General features: G+C 34.7%; 1 protein-coding gene across 1 annotated transcript; it reads left to right on the top strand.

Moving 5' to 3' along the window:
- Positions 1-14,759: 14,759 nt before the first annotated feature.
- LOC127120508 (receptor-like protein 44) lies at positions 14,760-16,006 on the top strand. Its single transcript, XM_051050958.1, has one exon. The coding sequence runs from the start codon at positions 15,136-15,138 to the stop codon at positions 15,961-15,963; it is 828 nt and encodes a 275-aa protein (XP_050906915.1). The 5' UTR covers positions 14,760-15,135; the 3' UTR covers positions 15,964-16,006.
- Positions 16,007-16,342: the final 336 nt, after the last annotated feature.

Consider the following 16,342-nt stretch of genomic DNA (forward strand, 5'->3'; position numbering starts at 1 on the left):
TAAATTTCCAATAAAAGAATGGAATCTTCTGTTTATTCCAATTTTGCCATTTTCTTTGAATTCAAGCAATCTTCTAAATTAAGTAACAATCATTCCAAATCCCCTGCTAACCATGAATCTCGAATAAAGAGATGATCTGCACCAAAAGTAATATGTGGAATAAATACGAATAATTAACAAATAATATCCGCCTTGAAAACTCACTTAAACTGGTTAACTACGTTATTATCATTGAACATTTAGCCCAATGACGAATTATATGAAATGTAATGAATGAAACGCTAAAACGAATGACCTAATTGGATAAATCGATTACCATGCACACAAATGATTTAAGTATGAGCCAAATGAAAAATTCAAAAAGAGAGGCAAAATTGGGATATGACACTACCTATTTTCAAATAAAAGAAAAATCTAGAACATAAATGATCACATCATAAGCTCATTACTTTCTTTAGATTATGCATGAGCTCATTACTTTCCTTAATGAGCAAAAGAATAGGTGGCATGTACTAGAATAATCTACAAAATAATTTTATATTTTTTTTCTAGTAATATAAATAGGGGAGTCACTACCCCTTATTCTTCACTTCATTCATCCATTAGAACAAACTAATTTTATGTGGTTAAAATTCTTTTGGGTGAAATTCTAAATTAGCAAGACTCCAGTAGTATTTTTCTTCGTTATCGATAAGCCGTTATTATTCATAAATTTTAGTATTAATTTATTTTAACTATTATTTTATTATCGTTATAATGTTCAAATATTTTTATTTATTTAAAATGTTATTAAGATCATAGTCTCGGTAAATTTATAAGTTGTAATTAATTAATTATATATTATTATTTTCTAACAACCCGACGATCGGCGGAAATTAGGTTCTTTTCAAGATTTAAAAGCGTTGTTGAGTAAATTTTTGCAACAACAAAAGGTGGGGGGAAAGATTCCGTACACGTTGGGATGATTAGCGTGAAATAGTTTAATATATATGTGTAGTGGTGATCCAAGCCCTACTATAGATAAATAATTAATGAGAGCTAATGATTTTCACAAATCACTAAACGAGGTTACATCCACCTTAATTATTTATCATAGGAATAATCTATGAAATATTGAGATTGTATTGTGCTTGCATTATTTGATTAATTTTCTAAATGTTTATTCATTGATACTTGAATGATTTTGATTGTTAGACTAAGAAAATGATCTATTACTCCTTGAGGCAAGAAACAACAACATTGTTAGATATTAAGTGTTAGATTCCATAAAAGAGGAGAAGTTGGAACATTGAGTAGTTGTATTCGGTTGGGTTTTGGCTAAGGAAAGACTTGGTCGACTATATCCTTTACCACCCGCCTCTCTTTCCTGGGAAGTCAATCATACTTTATTCATTGTACGGACTGAACTTACTAGGTATATGTAAGGTTGTGAGATGAATTAATAATAAATACATTTTGAGGTTGTTAATAGTAATTGGAACTTATTGAATGCGGTAAAGAAGCAAGCAAAAGTAAGTATTTTGATTTTTATCGTCTCCACAGGGATTAGTGTGATATCAATGTCGTTCAATAGTCTCTACGATTTTAAGCTTATGTTTGTATGATTTGATTTTAAAGTTATGCTATGTAAAATGAATGAATAAATAAATGAAGCTTCAAAGAGATCTAGAAGCTTTACATGATTGAATTTCATCCACCATAAGAACATGTAATTTACCAACCAGTTATGCACAATCTAAACATTCATTAATATTATCATGTATCACTCATGTGATACGGTGAACTGACTTTGTGTTTTTGCTTTGAAAAGCTATGTTGCGGATAGCAAGAGTCGCCACCGACTTTTCTTTTATCCAATAAGGAAAGGCGGAAAAGAACAGGAAAGACCTTGATTAGATTTTGGGTTCGGGAGGTACATTATACAAAGGGAAGGTGTTAGCACCCTTTGTATCCATGGTTATCCATGGGCTCTTAATTGCTTAATTCACTTATGTTTTCCTTGTTTGAGAAAGTGTTTGAGAAATGTGGTGTGTTTAGAAAATATTTTGAAAGGAGAGTTTAACTTTGTAATGATTCTTGTACGAATGTATATAAAGTGTTTATCTCGTTTGATTTTGAAAGATGTTTAGAAAAATATAACTCGGCGATGATTCTGGTGCGAATGTATACCAAGTGGTGATTTTCTAAAAGATGTTTTGAAAGGTGTGAGGTGTGAAAAGTATTTTAAGTTGTGAGCAAGCATTTAAGAGTTATACCTAATCAAGGTCTTTATAGGTATTTCCTATCCTTAGGAGGGTAAAACTGTCCTTCCTATTGAGAAGTAAGTAGTCTTATCCTTTGGATGTAAAGGGACATCGTGGGGTCAACAATTGGTCATTGAAGGCAATATTTGTAAGGATACCTTAGCATTTGAAGGGACAATCATCATTTAATCATAGGCTACAACGAAGGGTCATCGAGGGACAAAGTCATATATTCAAAGGCAACGTTCGAGGGACAAGGTCATATATTCGAAGGCAACGTTCGAGGGACTATGATTTATCTTGTAGGGACATTGACCTTTTGATCGAAGGGACTATGACTTATCTGTTTAGGGATGATGATGATTTAATCGATAGGGTCTTTGCTAAGGGTATCCCCACATTCGCGGGACATGACCGTAATATCGTAAGGCAACAAAGAGAGGGTTACCCTAGAGGTGCAAGTGTGGAAATGATTGGATTCAGATATATTATCTTGAATTAATGTATCTAAGTTCGATTATTTATCTTTTCATGCAATCCTATTAGCATACATGTAGACAGTTATATTCACAGTATGGAAAAATTAAAGTGCGAAAAATAAGACTACGCTATTACATGGCTTCGGGATGGGGTACATAATTTAAAAGGGGATATAAAATATCTAAATCTTAATTAACGAGTACAAAATTAAAAGGGCATACAAACTAATAAAACCTAATTAAACTAAAAAGAAAGAAATAAAAAAAATTAGATTTTTATTATTCAAAATAGCCCATTTTAATTAATTAAGTGATATATGAAAATTTAATTAATAAATTAAATTAAATTATATCCTAGTTTAAATAACTAATATAATATATTAATTAGAAAATTAATTAATAGGTTTTATTTTAATAATAAAAAAATAGTGGTGAATTAATTATAGTGGAAAGGGAGTAAACATAGTAAGAACACTGAAAAGCTAGGACCTCTACATTGTAGTGAGGGGGGAGCTACCAACGAGCCATGTTGGTCCATTCGTTATTTATTCGCCTTCATTAAAATATATATTAATTCTATATGGATTTTTCCATTTTGACACAACACCACCATGAATGTTACAACTTTCTCTCTTACGGCAAGCTACTTTATTTTTTCTCATGCTGTTTCTTTCATGTGAATATAACAAACCTGTAACTTCATCTTATATCAAACCACACACATAAAATAAGATCATATGTAGTCATCATGCAATAATAAAAATAGTCATGCACAAATCAAGAAGCTTATATTATTTTACTCATGTATTAGCTCTCTTTACTGCAAGTGATAATGATAAAACAAACCTTACACATACATGTTAAAAACAACCAAGAATTTATATTATCACTATTATATCATCATCATCATTATTATGTAATAACAGTATGTGAAATAAACATAGTCATACTAGAAACAACACTCATATAATAATAATTAAATGACAGATATAATTCTTTAATCATGCAAACAGAATTTCTCCAACATGCTATGACATATCAAGAACAGATGCATACTTGAATAAAGCAATATCAACATCCACCAAACCATGAATACATCATCTCAATATATATATATATATATATATATATATATATATATATATATATATATATATATATATATATATATATATATATATATATATATATATTAAACCAATATTATTCATGCATGAATTAAGGAGTTTTGCAAGGTAATCATGCTGGATGCAAATTCCCTAATGAACACTTACTGGGGATTTGATTCTTCTAGCTTACTCAATGTATGTGTGTTGTTCTTATTCAGGCTATGAGTGCTTTATGGTTGCTTCTCTTTTCCCTGCCCGTGAACCTTCTTGCTTCTGCCTTGCCTTGTGTATCTTCTTCTGTTGTATCTCTCCTCTTTTCCGTCTTCCTTTTCTCGCTTCAGCCATATGAAGTATTTAACCTTGCTAAATATTTGGATCCCTTCCTATACTTTAGGATCTCACCATATAATTTATGAGAGTTAGCTCTAACATTTTGCACAATTAAAATTTAAATTTTTGTTATTAAATTAGAGCCAAAATTATTTTTATAAAACAAAACCATCATATGATAAATAATACTATGATTATTTATATATTTTTGGTTTGGATTTGGTCTTAAATATCTATTATTATAAATAAATATTTATACAAATATTATTATAAATAATGAATAATTTAAATGACTTTTAACAAATAAAAATTAATTTAAATTTTAGTTACATAATTGAATTAAAATTTAAACCTATTTCTATTTTTACTTTCATCATTTAAAAAAAATCAAAATTATTCTTACTTATATCAACCAAAACTATTTTATAATTTATGGGCTTTTTTTTAAAAAATGTTACTCTTATAAATAAATTTTATTAAGTAAAAAACGTGAATTACTAAATAAATACTATTTATAAATAATGAATAAATGGAACATGAGTCACTAAATTATAAAAAATAGTTATTATAACTTAATGAGCTTTAACAAATAAAATTAATTTAAAATTTTAATTATACAATTAAAATTCAAATCTATTTTTATTTATCATTAAATTAAAACTATTTTATTTATATATATATAATTTATTTATATCATACAGATAACCAAAATCATTATTATTTTTTATATCTGTATCACATAATAAATAAATTAAAATTTATAATTTATATGAGAATGTATGCTAATGAATGAATGCAAATGTGAAATGAATGTCATGCATGAATCAATTTATCATAAAAATTAACAGGCAAATTTTGGGGTATGACAACTCACAACAGAGTTCATGTCTAAAATTTCGTCGAGAGTTCTACCGTATTGTTTAATCGATGATCTCTTAGCCTATCAAGCAATACGGAGCATTAAGATTCGATACTCACATGAATATTAAATCTAAATCTATGTTTAGAGTTTAGTATCTAACAGATGATTATCCTAGATCTATATTCTAAGAGTATTTCTCAATAACAATTCAAATCAATAGATAAATACGTACACAAGGATAACATCAATATAGATTCTTGAATAGATTATACATAACACCATGATTAATAAAAATACATATTATAAAAGTGAACTTACATACAATCCCAACAAGAAAGAGATTACAAGGAGAAGAATGAAAATGAACAAACATTCACTGTGATTTCCCAACGGTAGAGGCAAATCCAACTCCAGATCTTCAAGAAGCACCTTAACTTATTGTTTTCTATGTATCTATCTCTCCTAACTAAAATAATGATGTTGATGGAATTTAGGTTAAAATTTTCCAAAACCATACCTAAAAATTTGAGTTGGACCTATTTATACAAAATTGGGATTTTACTGTCTCGCCCGGCGAGCAGGATCTCTCCCGGAGAAATCACCTTTAAGTGCCTTCCACCTGGCTCAAACGCAGCAAACCGTCATTGGGAAATATCTACATTCGCCTGACGATCAAGGTCTCCCCCGACGAACTCAAAATCTCAAGCCCTCGTCGGGCGACTAGCACAAGTTTTACCCCTGGAATCCATTTCTATGGTCTCGCCCCGAGCTCACCAAAGCTCGCCCGACGAGCTCACAAAATCTCACTCGGCGAGCTCGCCAAAGCTCGTCCCGCGAGCTCGCCAAAGCTTGTGCCGCGAGCTCGCTTCCTCTTCGCTAATGCTCGCCCGACGGCCAAGTCTTATTTTTAAAAAATTTGCTTTGCTCCTAACTTCTTGGTTTTGTGCCTTTATTATTTGGTTTCCTACACGCTTAGCATACACATCAATAATACCAAAGCCAAATTCAAAATATATAACATTCTATAAAAAATTGGGGAAATTAATCATTGAAATCGTAAATTATAGCTGAAAATGCCAAGTTTTTATGTGCAAAAATAGTCAAAATTTGCACTTATCAGAACTCAACATAGGTGTTTAGCATATGTAAGAATTGATGAATCCTTGAAGATTAAATTGCTACTTGGGGTTAGAGTTACCATAATCGGATTAAGAGTACATGTAAATTGCATTTAGGAATGCATAAGTCCACTGTCGTGTGTATGGGCGCACGAGGTTGATCAGTTGCCTGAATCCTGACGAGGATTATCACTATGCACTTGGCAAGATAATTAGATCTTGGTCTGTTTTCTTAGGGGAGATAGACTTATAACACTTGGGCTCCATGTGAACTCAGGTGACATTGCTCTTGGTAAATGGGGGGGTGTTGGTGGCATGTGGTCTTGTGATATCTGATCTTAGTAAATGGGATAGATATCTTTGACAATGTTTGGCCTAAGTCAACATATAATTTAGAAATACATCAGGATAGATATAAACATTTGAATATGATACACTTGATTGATTACTTATGTATGACATATATATTATTATTTTACACCTCATTCCCACTTTTAAAGTTGTACGAAAATATTAGCCCTACATTATTTTTATCTTGCATCTTTGGATTGATCTATGGCGATCAGATGAAGAACTAGATTCCCTCTTACATTCTAATAGTCCAATAGTGAAGGCCAAGGGGTGACATGGAGTTGGATTACGACGACATCAAGATTAAGGGTTGCTAGCATTTTGTCAAACGCTGATCACATCTCTACTATTACGTGATATTATGTATAGTCAGTATAAGTGTCAGTATCGTTGGACTTAGGAGGTCCTTTTTGTTATGCTTTCTTTTGGTTTCTTTTATGTACTTTTCTTTTAAGTTTTATCTACATGGTAGTTCCACTAGTCTTAGTTGTGTCAAACTCTATGTAAAAATTGGAAGTATATATATATATATGAAGCAATATGTTTTAGTCAGTTAAATCTTGTTATTTAAAAGTTTCAAATTTTTAGTATGGTTATAAAGGTTTCTAGTTTTTTAATTAGAATTCCAATAATGAGACATAGGTTGTCTCAGGGTGGGTAATGGTTGCAGCTCCAAACAACTTGGTCACATCAAGCTGTGATTTAGTGCCAAGGACATCTGCAGCAATGCTCATTTCATCCTTCGATTCAGGTCTTGCCTCCTCAAGACCGTCCTCATTTCTTGAAGAAGTATCCTCAAAATCCACAGATTCTTCAGAATCCTCTGAATCCTCAGAATAAACATCTGTTTTCTCCCTCTTAGAAGTTGTTGGACCTCTAGTTGAATCTTAAGCATCATCATATTTGTAGGAGTCTTGATCTTCTTCAGGAGTTGGCACAAGGTTGTTTGCTGGCACAAAGTTGGTCACGTAGTCACCGTCTTCACCCACATCGTCGTCTTTTTTGTCCTTTTTGGGTTCAGGATCATTTTCTCCAGTCATGGTCAGATGCACAAATTAAGAATTGGTGTTGGGAGTCATTGACTAATCGAAACTAGAGAGAAAAGGGGTTTTGAGATCCTTATCGGGAAGAGGACCCCCATGCAATAAGAAAGAAATTAGTTAGTCAATACAACTGAAAGTTAGCATAAAAATACCTTGAGGAACCCTAGACATACCATGGTTTGAGAGGAGGAGTCATTGGAAGATATTTTTCTTAAACGTAGTGTTCCCCAATGGTATCGGGAAAACGTTGGGTCTAACTTTAGTACTACCTCCTAAAGTATGGGCAACACCTTTATCTTGAGTATTTGATTGAGAAATGGTGCCAAAGCCAGAATGAAAGGCTTTCTTGAGTTTTTTTTTCTTCTTCTTCTCGGTCAGTTGAGACCCAGAGGCAACAACAGAAGTCGATTTGGGTGCAAGGACTTCCTATTGGGTAGGTTTTAGGGATGACTTGGCGTCATCATCTTCCTCCATCGTTTGGGTTTCCTGGAAGAAGAGGGGAGATAATTTAAGAACAAGTGGAGAAGCAAGAATTAGAGGGGGAACATAGAAACAAAATCTCAAAACTGAGGTTTCTTCGACGCTTCAGCATACGCATCCTTCTTGGCCTTCTTTGATGGAGGAGGAGCAGATGCAGTAGTCACACGCTTCTGACCCCGAAGAAGCAAAATGTTTAGTCACATAAAGAAGTATATGAGCTTCGAAAGTATGAGTAATGAGATGATGAGAAAACATGTGTTGTTACTTCCTTTTCAACAACAACTTCTACCTTTTTCTTTGCCTTCCCTTTGGGGGCAGCAACAGTCGAAGTAGTTTATTTTTTATGGCCCTCTAAAAATAAAAGTTAGACGACTTTCATCAAATTTCAGAGGTGAATAGGAATGTTGATATTACTTGTAGTGTTGGGCCAGCCTGGCCGCTGATAGTAACATCCTTTGTGTTTTTCTTGATGGGGAGAGTCGTAAAGAAAATTGACATAGCTAAGCAAAAAGACATAAAAGGAAAGAAAGTATAATCCAACGGACCTTGATGCCTCACCATTAGTAATGTTGCATAAGATTTCGATATGATTGATGTCGATATGAAGGTGGCCCCGATAGCTATGTATGTCGAGCATGGTCGGAACCACTCTCTGGGAAGGTTTTTTGTAAGAATTTCGTAAGTCATTTAGAGAGTTTCCACAAGTGAACCATCTTGGAAATTTAGGAAAAAATGCCATGGCCATTTCACATGAAGGTAAGGGTGAAAATTTTGGTTTGTAAATAGAGCAAAAAGATATCTATCCTTTACATAAGGAGTTATATTTACTTGTGGGAGTTTTTCAGTAAGCTTTTCTTTTAGGGTAACAACTACCTTAGAGATGGTTCGACGAAGATCAAGAGGGTTTTACAAAGTCTCGAAGTAACGTTAGAAAGCAAAAATTTCTTTAATGTGTGTGCTGGTACCTTTTTAAAATTTTATCTACAAGGAAATAAAATCCACTGTTAGATGAGTTGCCTTGGTCATCACGTCGAATAACTTGTCAGCTGAATAATATTTGCACCAAGAGTTGAATTCATGGGTGAAGTAGAAAGACCTTTGGAACTCGAAAGGGGTAAGCTCCAAGTTATTTTCATCAACAGTTTGAAATACGTCTCCTCATTTACTCCAACAATGCTTAAGCATAAGTCTTTCTTGCGCTGGAAACAAGAGTTGGGTTTGAATTGGAAAAGAATAAATTGTCGAGCCACAAGGTTGGGTTGATACCAAACAAAACCTATTTAAGTCTTCTTGGATGAAATTCTTGTCGATAACAACTTCGGTGTAAGAAAGGCTTTCCTAATTTTGTTGGATTTAGCTTGATGAGTGGGGTCGCATGCAGGAAACTCTCTTTTAAACCATGCAGATCCATGGCGTCTATCCGTGAAAAGGGCCATGGGGGTAGCAAAGTTGTACCTTTTTGAAAACCTCATATAATATTAAGCGAATCTCTCTGATGTCGAAAGTCCTTTGTCAGCAGGCATAAGTAGGGCTAGTTGATTTCCTTCAATAGGCCAGTCTTTAGGTCTCCAGCAGGATGATCAATTTTGTTAGTCATAAAAGATTGCTCAAAAGTGGCATTAAGCCAGAGTTGGAGGAGCCAGAAATGACCAAATAGCAGAAGTGTGCCTTTGGGATTGTTGGTCGAGCTAAATGTTTTCATGGCATCAAAAGCCAAAATTGAAGCTTCATAAAGTGAAGCCAAAATGAATTGGCTTAGGCAGACGTTCCTTCTAACATGGAGTTGGTTGACAAGAGTGATAGGATTTTTCCACTTGCAAAGAACTCAAACAAAAAATGAAGTGTGACAACCATAAAGATAAAAAGGCTACATGTTCTTTGTTGAAGACTTCTATGGTGGCCCTGCCTAAGTGATCAACAATAAAGTTGGTGAAGCTGGCTCGTTTTGATTAAACCCAATAATGTCATCAGTTTTGACAAAAGGGTCGAATATTTCTCCTTTTGGTCGAAGACCAGTGATGACGACTATGTCGAACAATGTTGGCGTAAGCATGCCACAATGCAGTTGAAAGGTGTTCGTCGAACCCTCCCAAAAGTGGAATGCAACTAACAACATGTTCTGGTTATATGTGGGTTCTACCCTAGATAATTGAATCATGTCGGAAAGACTTGGATCCTTCCAAGGTACTTTCTGGGACTCTTCCTTATTCAACAAATTAAGGTAATTCGATTAGTTGGTGTAAGGGTCATAACGAAAATTACGAGTAGTCATATAAGTAAGATATAGGGGTTGGTCCATGGCTGCTAAGGGTTTTATTCTATGGTAATAGGGGGAAAATTCATTAATCCTATCTGCTCAAATCAAGGAAAGATCTAGAGAAAACATGCGTAATTTTAGCAATAGTGAAAGGAATCAATTCCTGTGATTTCAAATAAACGCTTTTTCCTCTTGAAGTGGAGGCTCAGGAATGTACAATTGTTTCCTAGTGAGAGTGGGCGTGATGATGGATGCAACTACATGAATATCTGGTTTTGAGTTTGATTTGGGAGCCATTTGGGCAAGTAGAGTTTGAGTTTCTCAGAAAGGAAAACTTGAAAGCTTTGTTAAAAATGGAGAAACTTGGAAGAAAGTATCAAAATAGAAGAAAGAGACTATTTATAGTTTAGAAAAAGAAACTGCTCAATTTCTTTATTTTTCTTTAAAAGAAAAAAATAAAATTGAACTTTTTGACAAGTGTCCCACTAAAAATGATGAAGTGGGAAGTTGGACATTCAGCATAGCCTACATCTTCTTGGAAACTCGAAGCCATGATGACTTTTCTGAACCCACACGTCTCAAAGAGACATTATAAGGAGTAGCCATGATGACGATGACGTCAGTGCACAACCTCGAATAGTAGTGGACTTCAAAAATGGCAACTGTCTCTCAAAAAATGAATCAAAAGTGGCATTTGGGGGGGGGGGGGGGGGGGAATTTGTTAGCCAAGAAATTCGATGGAGAAGCCAACTGGAATTTCTACAAACATAAGGCAAGGTCAAAATTCCTTTCGATCAATGACCTGAGAAGAAGGAACAACAACACTTTAATGTGGAAGAGCCTGGTTTGTGACTTAGTAAAATTTTAAGAAGTTGGTCATTCATCAAGTTTGATAGGTAAAGAGTTCGACCGAAGGCATATTCAAATTTCAAACTGAAGTAACTGTCTTTTGGTCTTATTCAAAATGCTAAAGACACATGGAGATTAATTAAATTTCAGTCACGCATGCAAGGATGACGTGTCGAATGAAAGGGAATTTGAACGTTGAGAGATCGTTAGTTCATAACACTATAAATATGAGTTCAAGTGGTAGGATCAGGGGTGGGAAAAAATATTGTAAACTTTAATATATACTCAAAGTACTCGCGTACAAGATAGAAACAAGTTTTTCCTGAAGAAATGTACTTGTCTACCACTTTTACATTTATGCAAATAAATCTCTTTTCTGCTTAAGTTATCCTTTATTTATTTTTCCTTTACCATTAAAGCAATTGATTTCAATATAGACGAAATCACGTAGCCTATTTACTTTTTAGACTTGATAATTTTACTAAAACATCCAATATTCATTGAAAGCAATCCAAGAACAATAAATGGATACCTTTTTCCCTAGAAAATTAACACAAACTTGCCCTAGGATTTACTAGTTTGATCTTTCGAGCAATAAACTTAAAACTACGTGATTGTTTACAAAAAAAATGGTGAAAAATCTCCTAACTAGATTGTCTTTAGTTAGCAATCTATTATGAAGGGTCCTCCATACTAGACACGATACTTTCGACGGTACCTCTTTGTGCCAAACTTTTGACCAATAAACATTAGATTGAGGATTATTTTCTAACAATAATACCATGTAACACTCTTTAACGGAATAATTACCTATTGATGTAATGTCACCTATATCCACGTTATGAATTGTTCTCCACCACTAGGAGCTATTATTCTCTCCTAGGCTCAGCCTACCATCGACCTCACCATATCGATAAGACAACGCTTTATACCGTAAACCCTTCCCCTCAAACCTGATTTTCCACTCCCATTTACTCAATAGAGCTTCATTAAAAACCCTCAAATTTTTTATTTCTAAGCCTTCCTCATCTATAGGTCTGCATATCCTTTTCCATTCACCCAATTGATTTTCCTTCGTCCTCTTCCCCACTCTAAAAGAACTGTTTGAACAAAAATTCAAGTTTAAAGACAATACCTTTCGGAGCTTTGAAGAAAATGTATATAAAAAAAGAGAAAGTATTAAATAAGATGAATTAATTATTAAATTAATTAATGTAAATTTTGTTGAAAAAGTCAATAATATGTTTGGCGTATTGTCACTATCTTAGAGCTCACATTTGCAGGTCATCGCTCCCCACAAACTCCAAAAGCCCCACACCACTCTCCCTACTTCTTTTTCACTTACACTCACTCCGTCAAACCTCTCCCCACCCTCTCACACACACGCATGCACGCGCTTTTACCTTTCCTCTCATAACGCTAAAGCATAAGTCTTTCTTGCGTTGGAAATAAAATTTGGGTTTAAATTGGAAAAGGATAAATGTTGAGCCACAAGGTTGGGTTGGTACCCAACAAAACCTATTTAAGTCTTCTTGTATAAGATTTTTGTCGATAAGAACTTAAGTGTAAGAAAGGCTTTTCGAATTTCGTTGGATTCAGCTTGATGAGTGGTGTCACGTGCAGGAAACTCTTTTAAACCATGCATGTACATGGCGTCTATCCATGAACGGGGCCATGAGGGTAGTAAAGTTGTACCTTTTTGCAAACCTCATATAGTATTTAGTGTATCTCTCTGATGCTGAAAGTCCATTGTCAATAGGCGTAAGTAAGGCTAGTTGATTTCCTTCAATAGGCTAGTCTTTAGGTTCTCCAGCAGGGTGATCGATTTTGTTAGCCATAAAAGATAGCTCAAAAGTGGCATTAAGCCAGGGTTGGAAGAGCCAGAAAGGACCAGATAGCAGAAGTGTGCCTTTGGGATTGTTGGTCGAGCTAAATGTTTTCATGGCACCGAAAGCCAAACTTGAAGCTTCATAAAGTGAAGCCAGAATCAATTGGCTTAGGAAGACGTTCCTTCCAGCGTGGAGTTGGTTGACAAGAGTAACATAGGATTTTGCCACTTGCAGAGAACTTGAACAGAAAATGAAGTTTGACAGCCATAAATACAAGAAGGCTACATGTTCTTCGTCGGAGACTTTCGTGATGGCTCCGTCGAAGTGATCAATAATAAAGTTGGTGAAGTTGGCTCATTTCGAGTTAAACCCAATAATGTTGTCAGTTTTGATAAAAGGGTCGAATGCTTCTCCTGTTGGTCGAAGACGAGTGATGGTGCTTATGTCGTATAATGTTGGCGTAAGCATACCACAACGCAGTTGGAAGCTGTTCGTCAACCCTCCAAAAAGTGGAGTGCGATTAACAACATGTTTTGGTTATACGTGGGTCCTACCTTAGATAATTAAATCAGGTCGAAAAGACCTGGATCCTTCCAAGTTTGCACTTTTTGGGACTCTCCCTTATTCAACAAATTAAGGTAATTTGATTAGTTGGTGTAAGAGGCATAACGAAAAACATGAGTAGTCATATAAGTAAGATATAAGGGTCGATCCATGGTTGCTAAGGGTTTTGCTCGATGGTAATAGGGGGAAAATTCACTAATCCTAGCCACATTTGTGCTCAAAACAGGGAAAGGGCTAAAGAAAGCATGCATAATTTCAACAATAGTGAAAGGAATCAATGCATGTGATTTCAAATAAACGTTTTTTCCTCTTGAAGGGGAGACTCAGGAACATACAATTATTTCCCAGTGAGAGTGAGCGTGATGATGGATGCAACTACATGAATCTTTGGTTTTGAGTTTGATTTGAGAGCCATTTAGATAAGTAGAGTTTGAGTTTCGCAAAAAGGAAAACTTGAAAGCTTTGTGAAAGATGGAGAAAGTTGGAAGAGAGTGTCAAAATAGGAGAATGAGACTATTTATAGTTTAGAAAAAGAAACTACTCACTTTTTTATTTTTCTTTAAAAGAAATATACAAAACTGAACTTTTTGACAAGTGTCCCACTAAAAATAATGAAGTCGGAAGTTGGATCTTCAACATAGTCCACGTCTTCCTGGGAACTCGGAGCCATGATGACTTTTCTAAACCTACACGTCTTATAAGGAGTAACCATGATGACGATGATGTCAGCGCACAACCTCGAATAGTGATAGACTTCAAAAATGTCATGTAACACTCTTTAACAAAATAGTGATATGTTGATGTAATGCCACTTATATCCACGTTACAAATTATTCTCCACCATCAGGAATTATTGTTCTCTCCTCTGCTCAGTGTACCATCAATCTCACCATATCTACAAGACTAACACTTTATACTAATTTTTCACTCCCATTTACTTAATAGAGTTTCATTAAAAACCCTCAATTTTTTTTATTCCCAAGCCTATATCATATAGGTCGGCATATCTTTTTCCATTTCACCCTATTGATTTTCCTTTGTCCCTTCTCCCACACAAAAAAAAAAATTTGTTTGAACAAAAACTAAAGTTTAAAGAGAATACCTCTTAAGAGCTTTGAAGAAAATGTATAAATAAGAAGAGGAAGTATTAAATAAGATGAATTGATTATTAAGTTAATTAATGTAAATTGTAAGTTGTTGAAAAAGTCAATAATATGTTTGGCGTATTGTCACTATCTTAGAGCTCACATTTGCAGGTCATCGCTCCCCACAAACTCCAAAAGCCCCACGCCACTCTCCCTACTTCTTTTTCACTTACGCTCACTCCGTCAAACCTCTCCCCACCCTCCCACACACACGCATGCACGCGCCCTTCCCTTTCCTCTCACTACTGCCCCTTCCTTCCCAAACAATCCTTCCCACTAAATAATTACTAACAATAATCTCCAAATATTCAAACCATATAAAATCCGTTTTCTCTCTCACCCTCCAATCACTCTCATTTTCTCATCCCTCTATCAACAAAATGAAGAAAAGGGTTAAATAGTAAATACAACAAAAGATCCTTTCCTATTTCCACCTTCTCTTCCATAGAGAAAGAAAAAACTGGAAAGAGATTTAGATGGATGAAGAAAGACTAGTAAAGCTACTGTTATTTCTTTCTATCCTACTAAACGCTGCGTTTAAACAGTGTCTATCAGATCCAAGCGACGAAACATGTCTAACAGAATTAAGCAAATCATTACAAGACCCAAACAAATCACTCCACAACTGGAACGAACAAACCTTCGCTAAACCCTGCAACGAATCAACCTCAAATCTCCAAGGCGCAATCTGCAACAATGGCCGAATCTACAAACTCTCCCTCAACAACCTCTCTCTCCGCGGCACCATTTCACCTTTCCTCTCCAACTGCACAAATCTCCAAACCCTAGACCTATCTTCCAACTTCCTCACCGGACCAATCCCGCCGGATTTACAATCACTCGTCAATCTCGCCGTTCTGAATCTCTCGTCTAACCGTCTCGAAGGTGAGATTCCACCTCAGCTCACATTGTGTGCTTATCTCAACGTAATCGATTTTCATGATAATCTTCTCACCGGTCCGATTCCTCAGCAATTAGGTTTATTAGTTCGATTATCGGCTTTCGATGTTTCGAATAACCGACTCTCCGGTCCGATCCCGTTTTCGTTGTCGAACCGGAGTAGTCCGAATTTGCCGAAATTTAACGCGAGTTCGTTTGAAGGGAACAAGGATCTTTACGGTTATCCGTTACCGCCGATGAGGAGTAAAGGTTTATCGATTTTGGCGATTGTTGGAATCGGATTAGGAAGTGGATTAGCGAGTCTTGTTTTGAGTTTTACTGGTGTTTGTATTTGGTTAAAAGTTACTGATCGGAAAGTTGCATTAGAAGAAGGCAAAATTAGTCATCTAATGCCTGATTATTGAATGTTAATTATTATTATTATGATAGCATTTACAATTTTCCAAATCTAAGGTGTGTTTATGTTTGATTGAATTGATTTTGATGCTTCAACTGAAGAAAAAAAGTACAGTACCTGGTACTTTTTTTTTGTAGAGTTGTTGTTGATAAGAGTGAGGGTGTGGGCTAGCTTTATTTTCATATTATTGTCTTTTATCGATCACGGGGGTTATGTTTATTTTTATTTCTTTTAATTTTTATTTAGCTTTTAATATTTTATAATCTTTTCCCATAAATTAGTTTAAAATTTTCTACGTACCTGATTCTAATTGGTTTAATTATCTTATTAGTATAGTTTCTATTTTAGCTGTGTGTAAAATAATAAATTTGAATGTGGTTTTTGAT

Source organism: Lathyrus oleraceus, chromosome 2 (genome assembly GCF_024323335.1).
Source record: "Lathyrus oleraceus cultivar Zhongwan6 chromosome 2, CAAS_Psat_ZW6_1.0, whole genome shotgun sequence".
Classification (NCBI taxonomy): Eukaryota; Viridiplantae; Streptophyta; class Magnoliopsida; order Fabales; family Fabaceae; genus Lathyrus; species Lathyrus oleraceus.

Coding starts and splice junctions, on each gene's coding strand:
- LOC127120508 (XM_051050958.1), top strand. CDS start 15,136: ATGGATGAAGAAAGACTAGTAAAGCTACTGTTATTTCTTTCTATCCTA.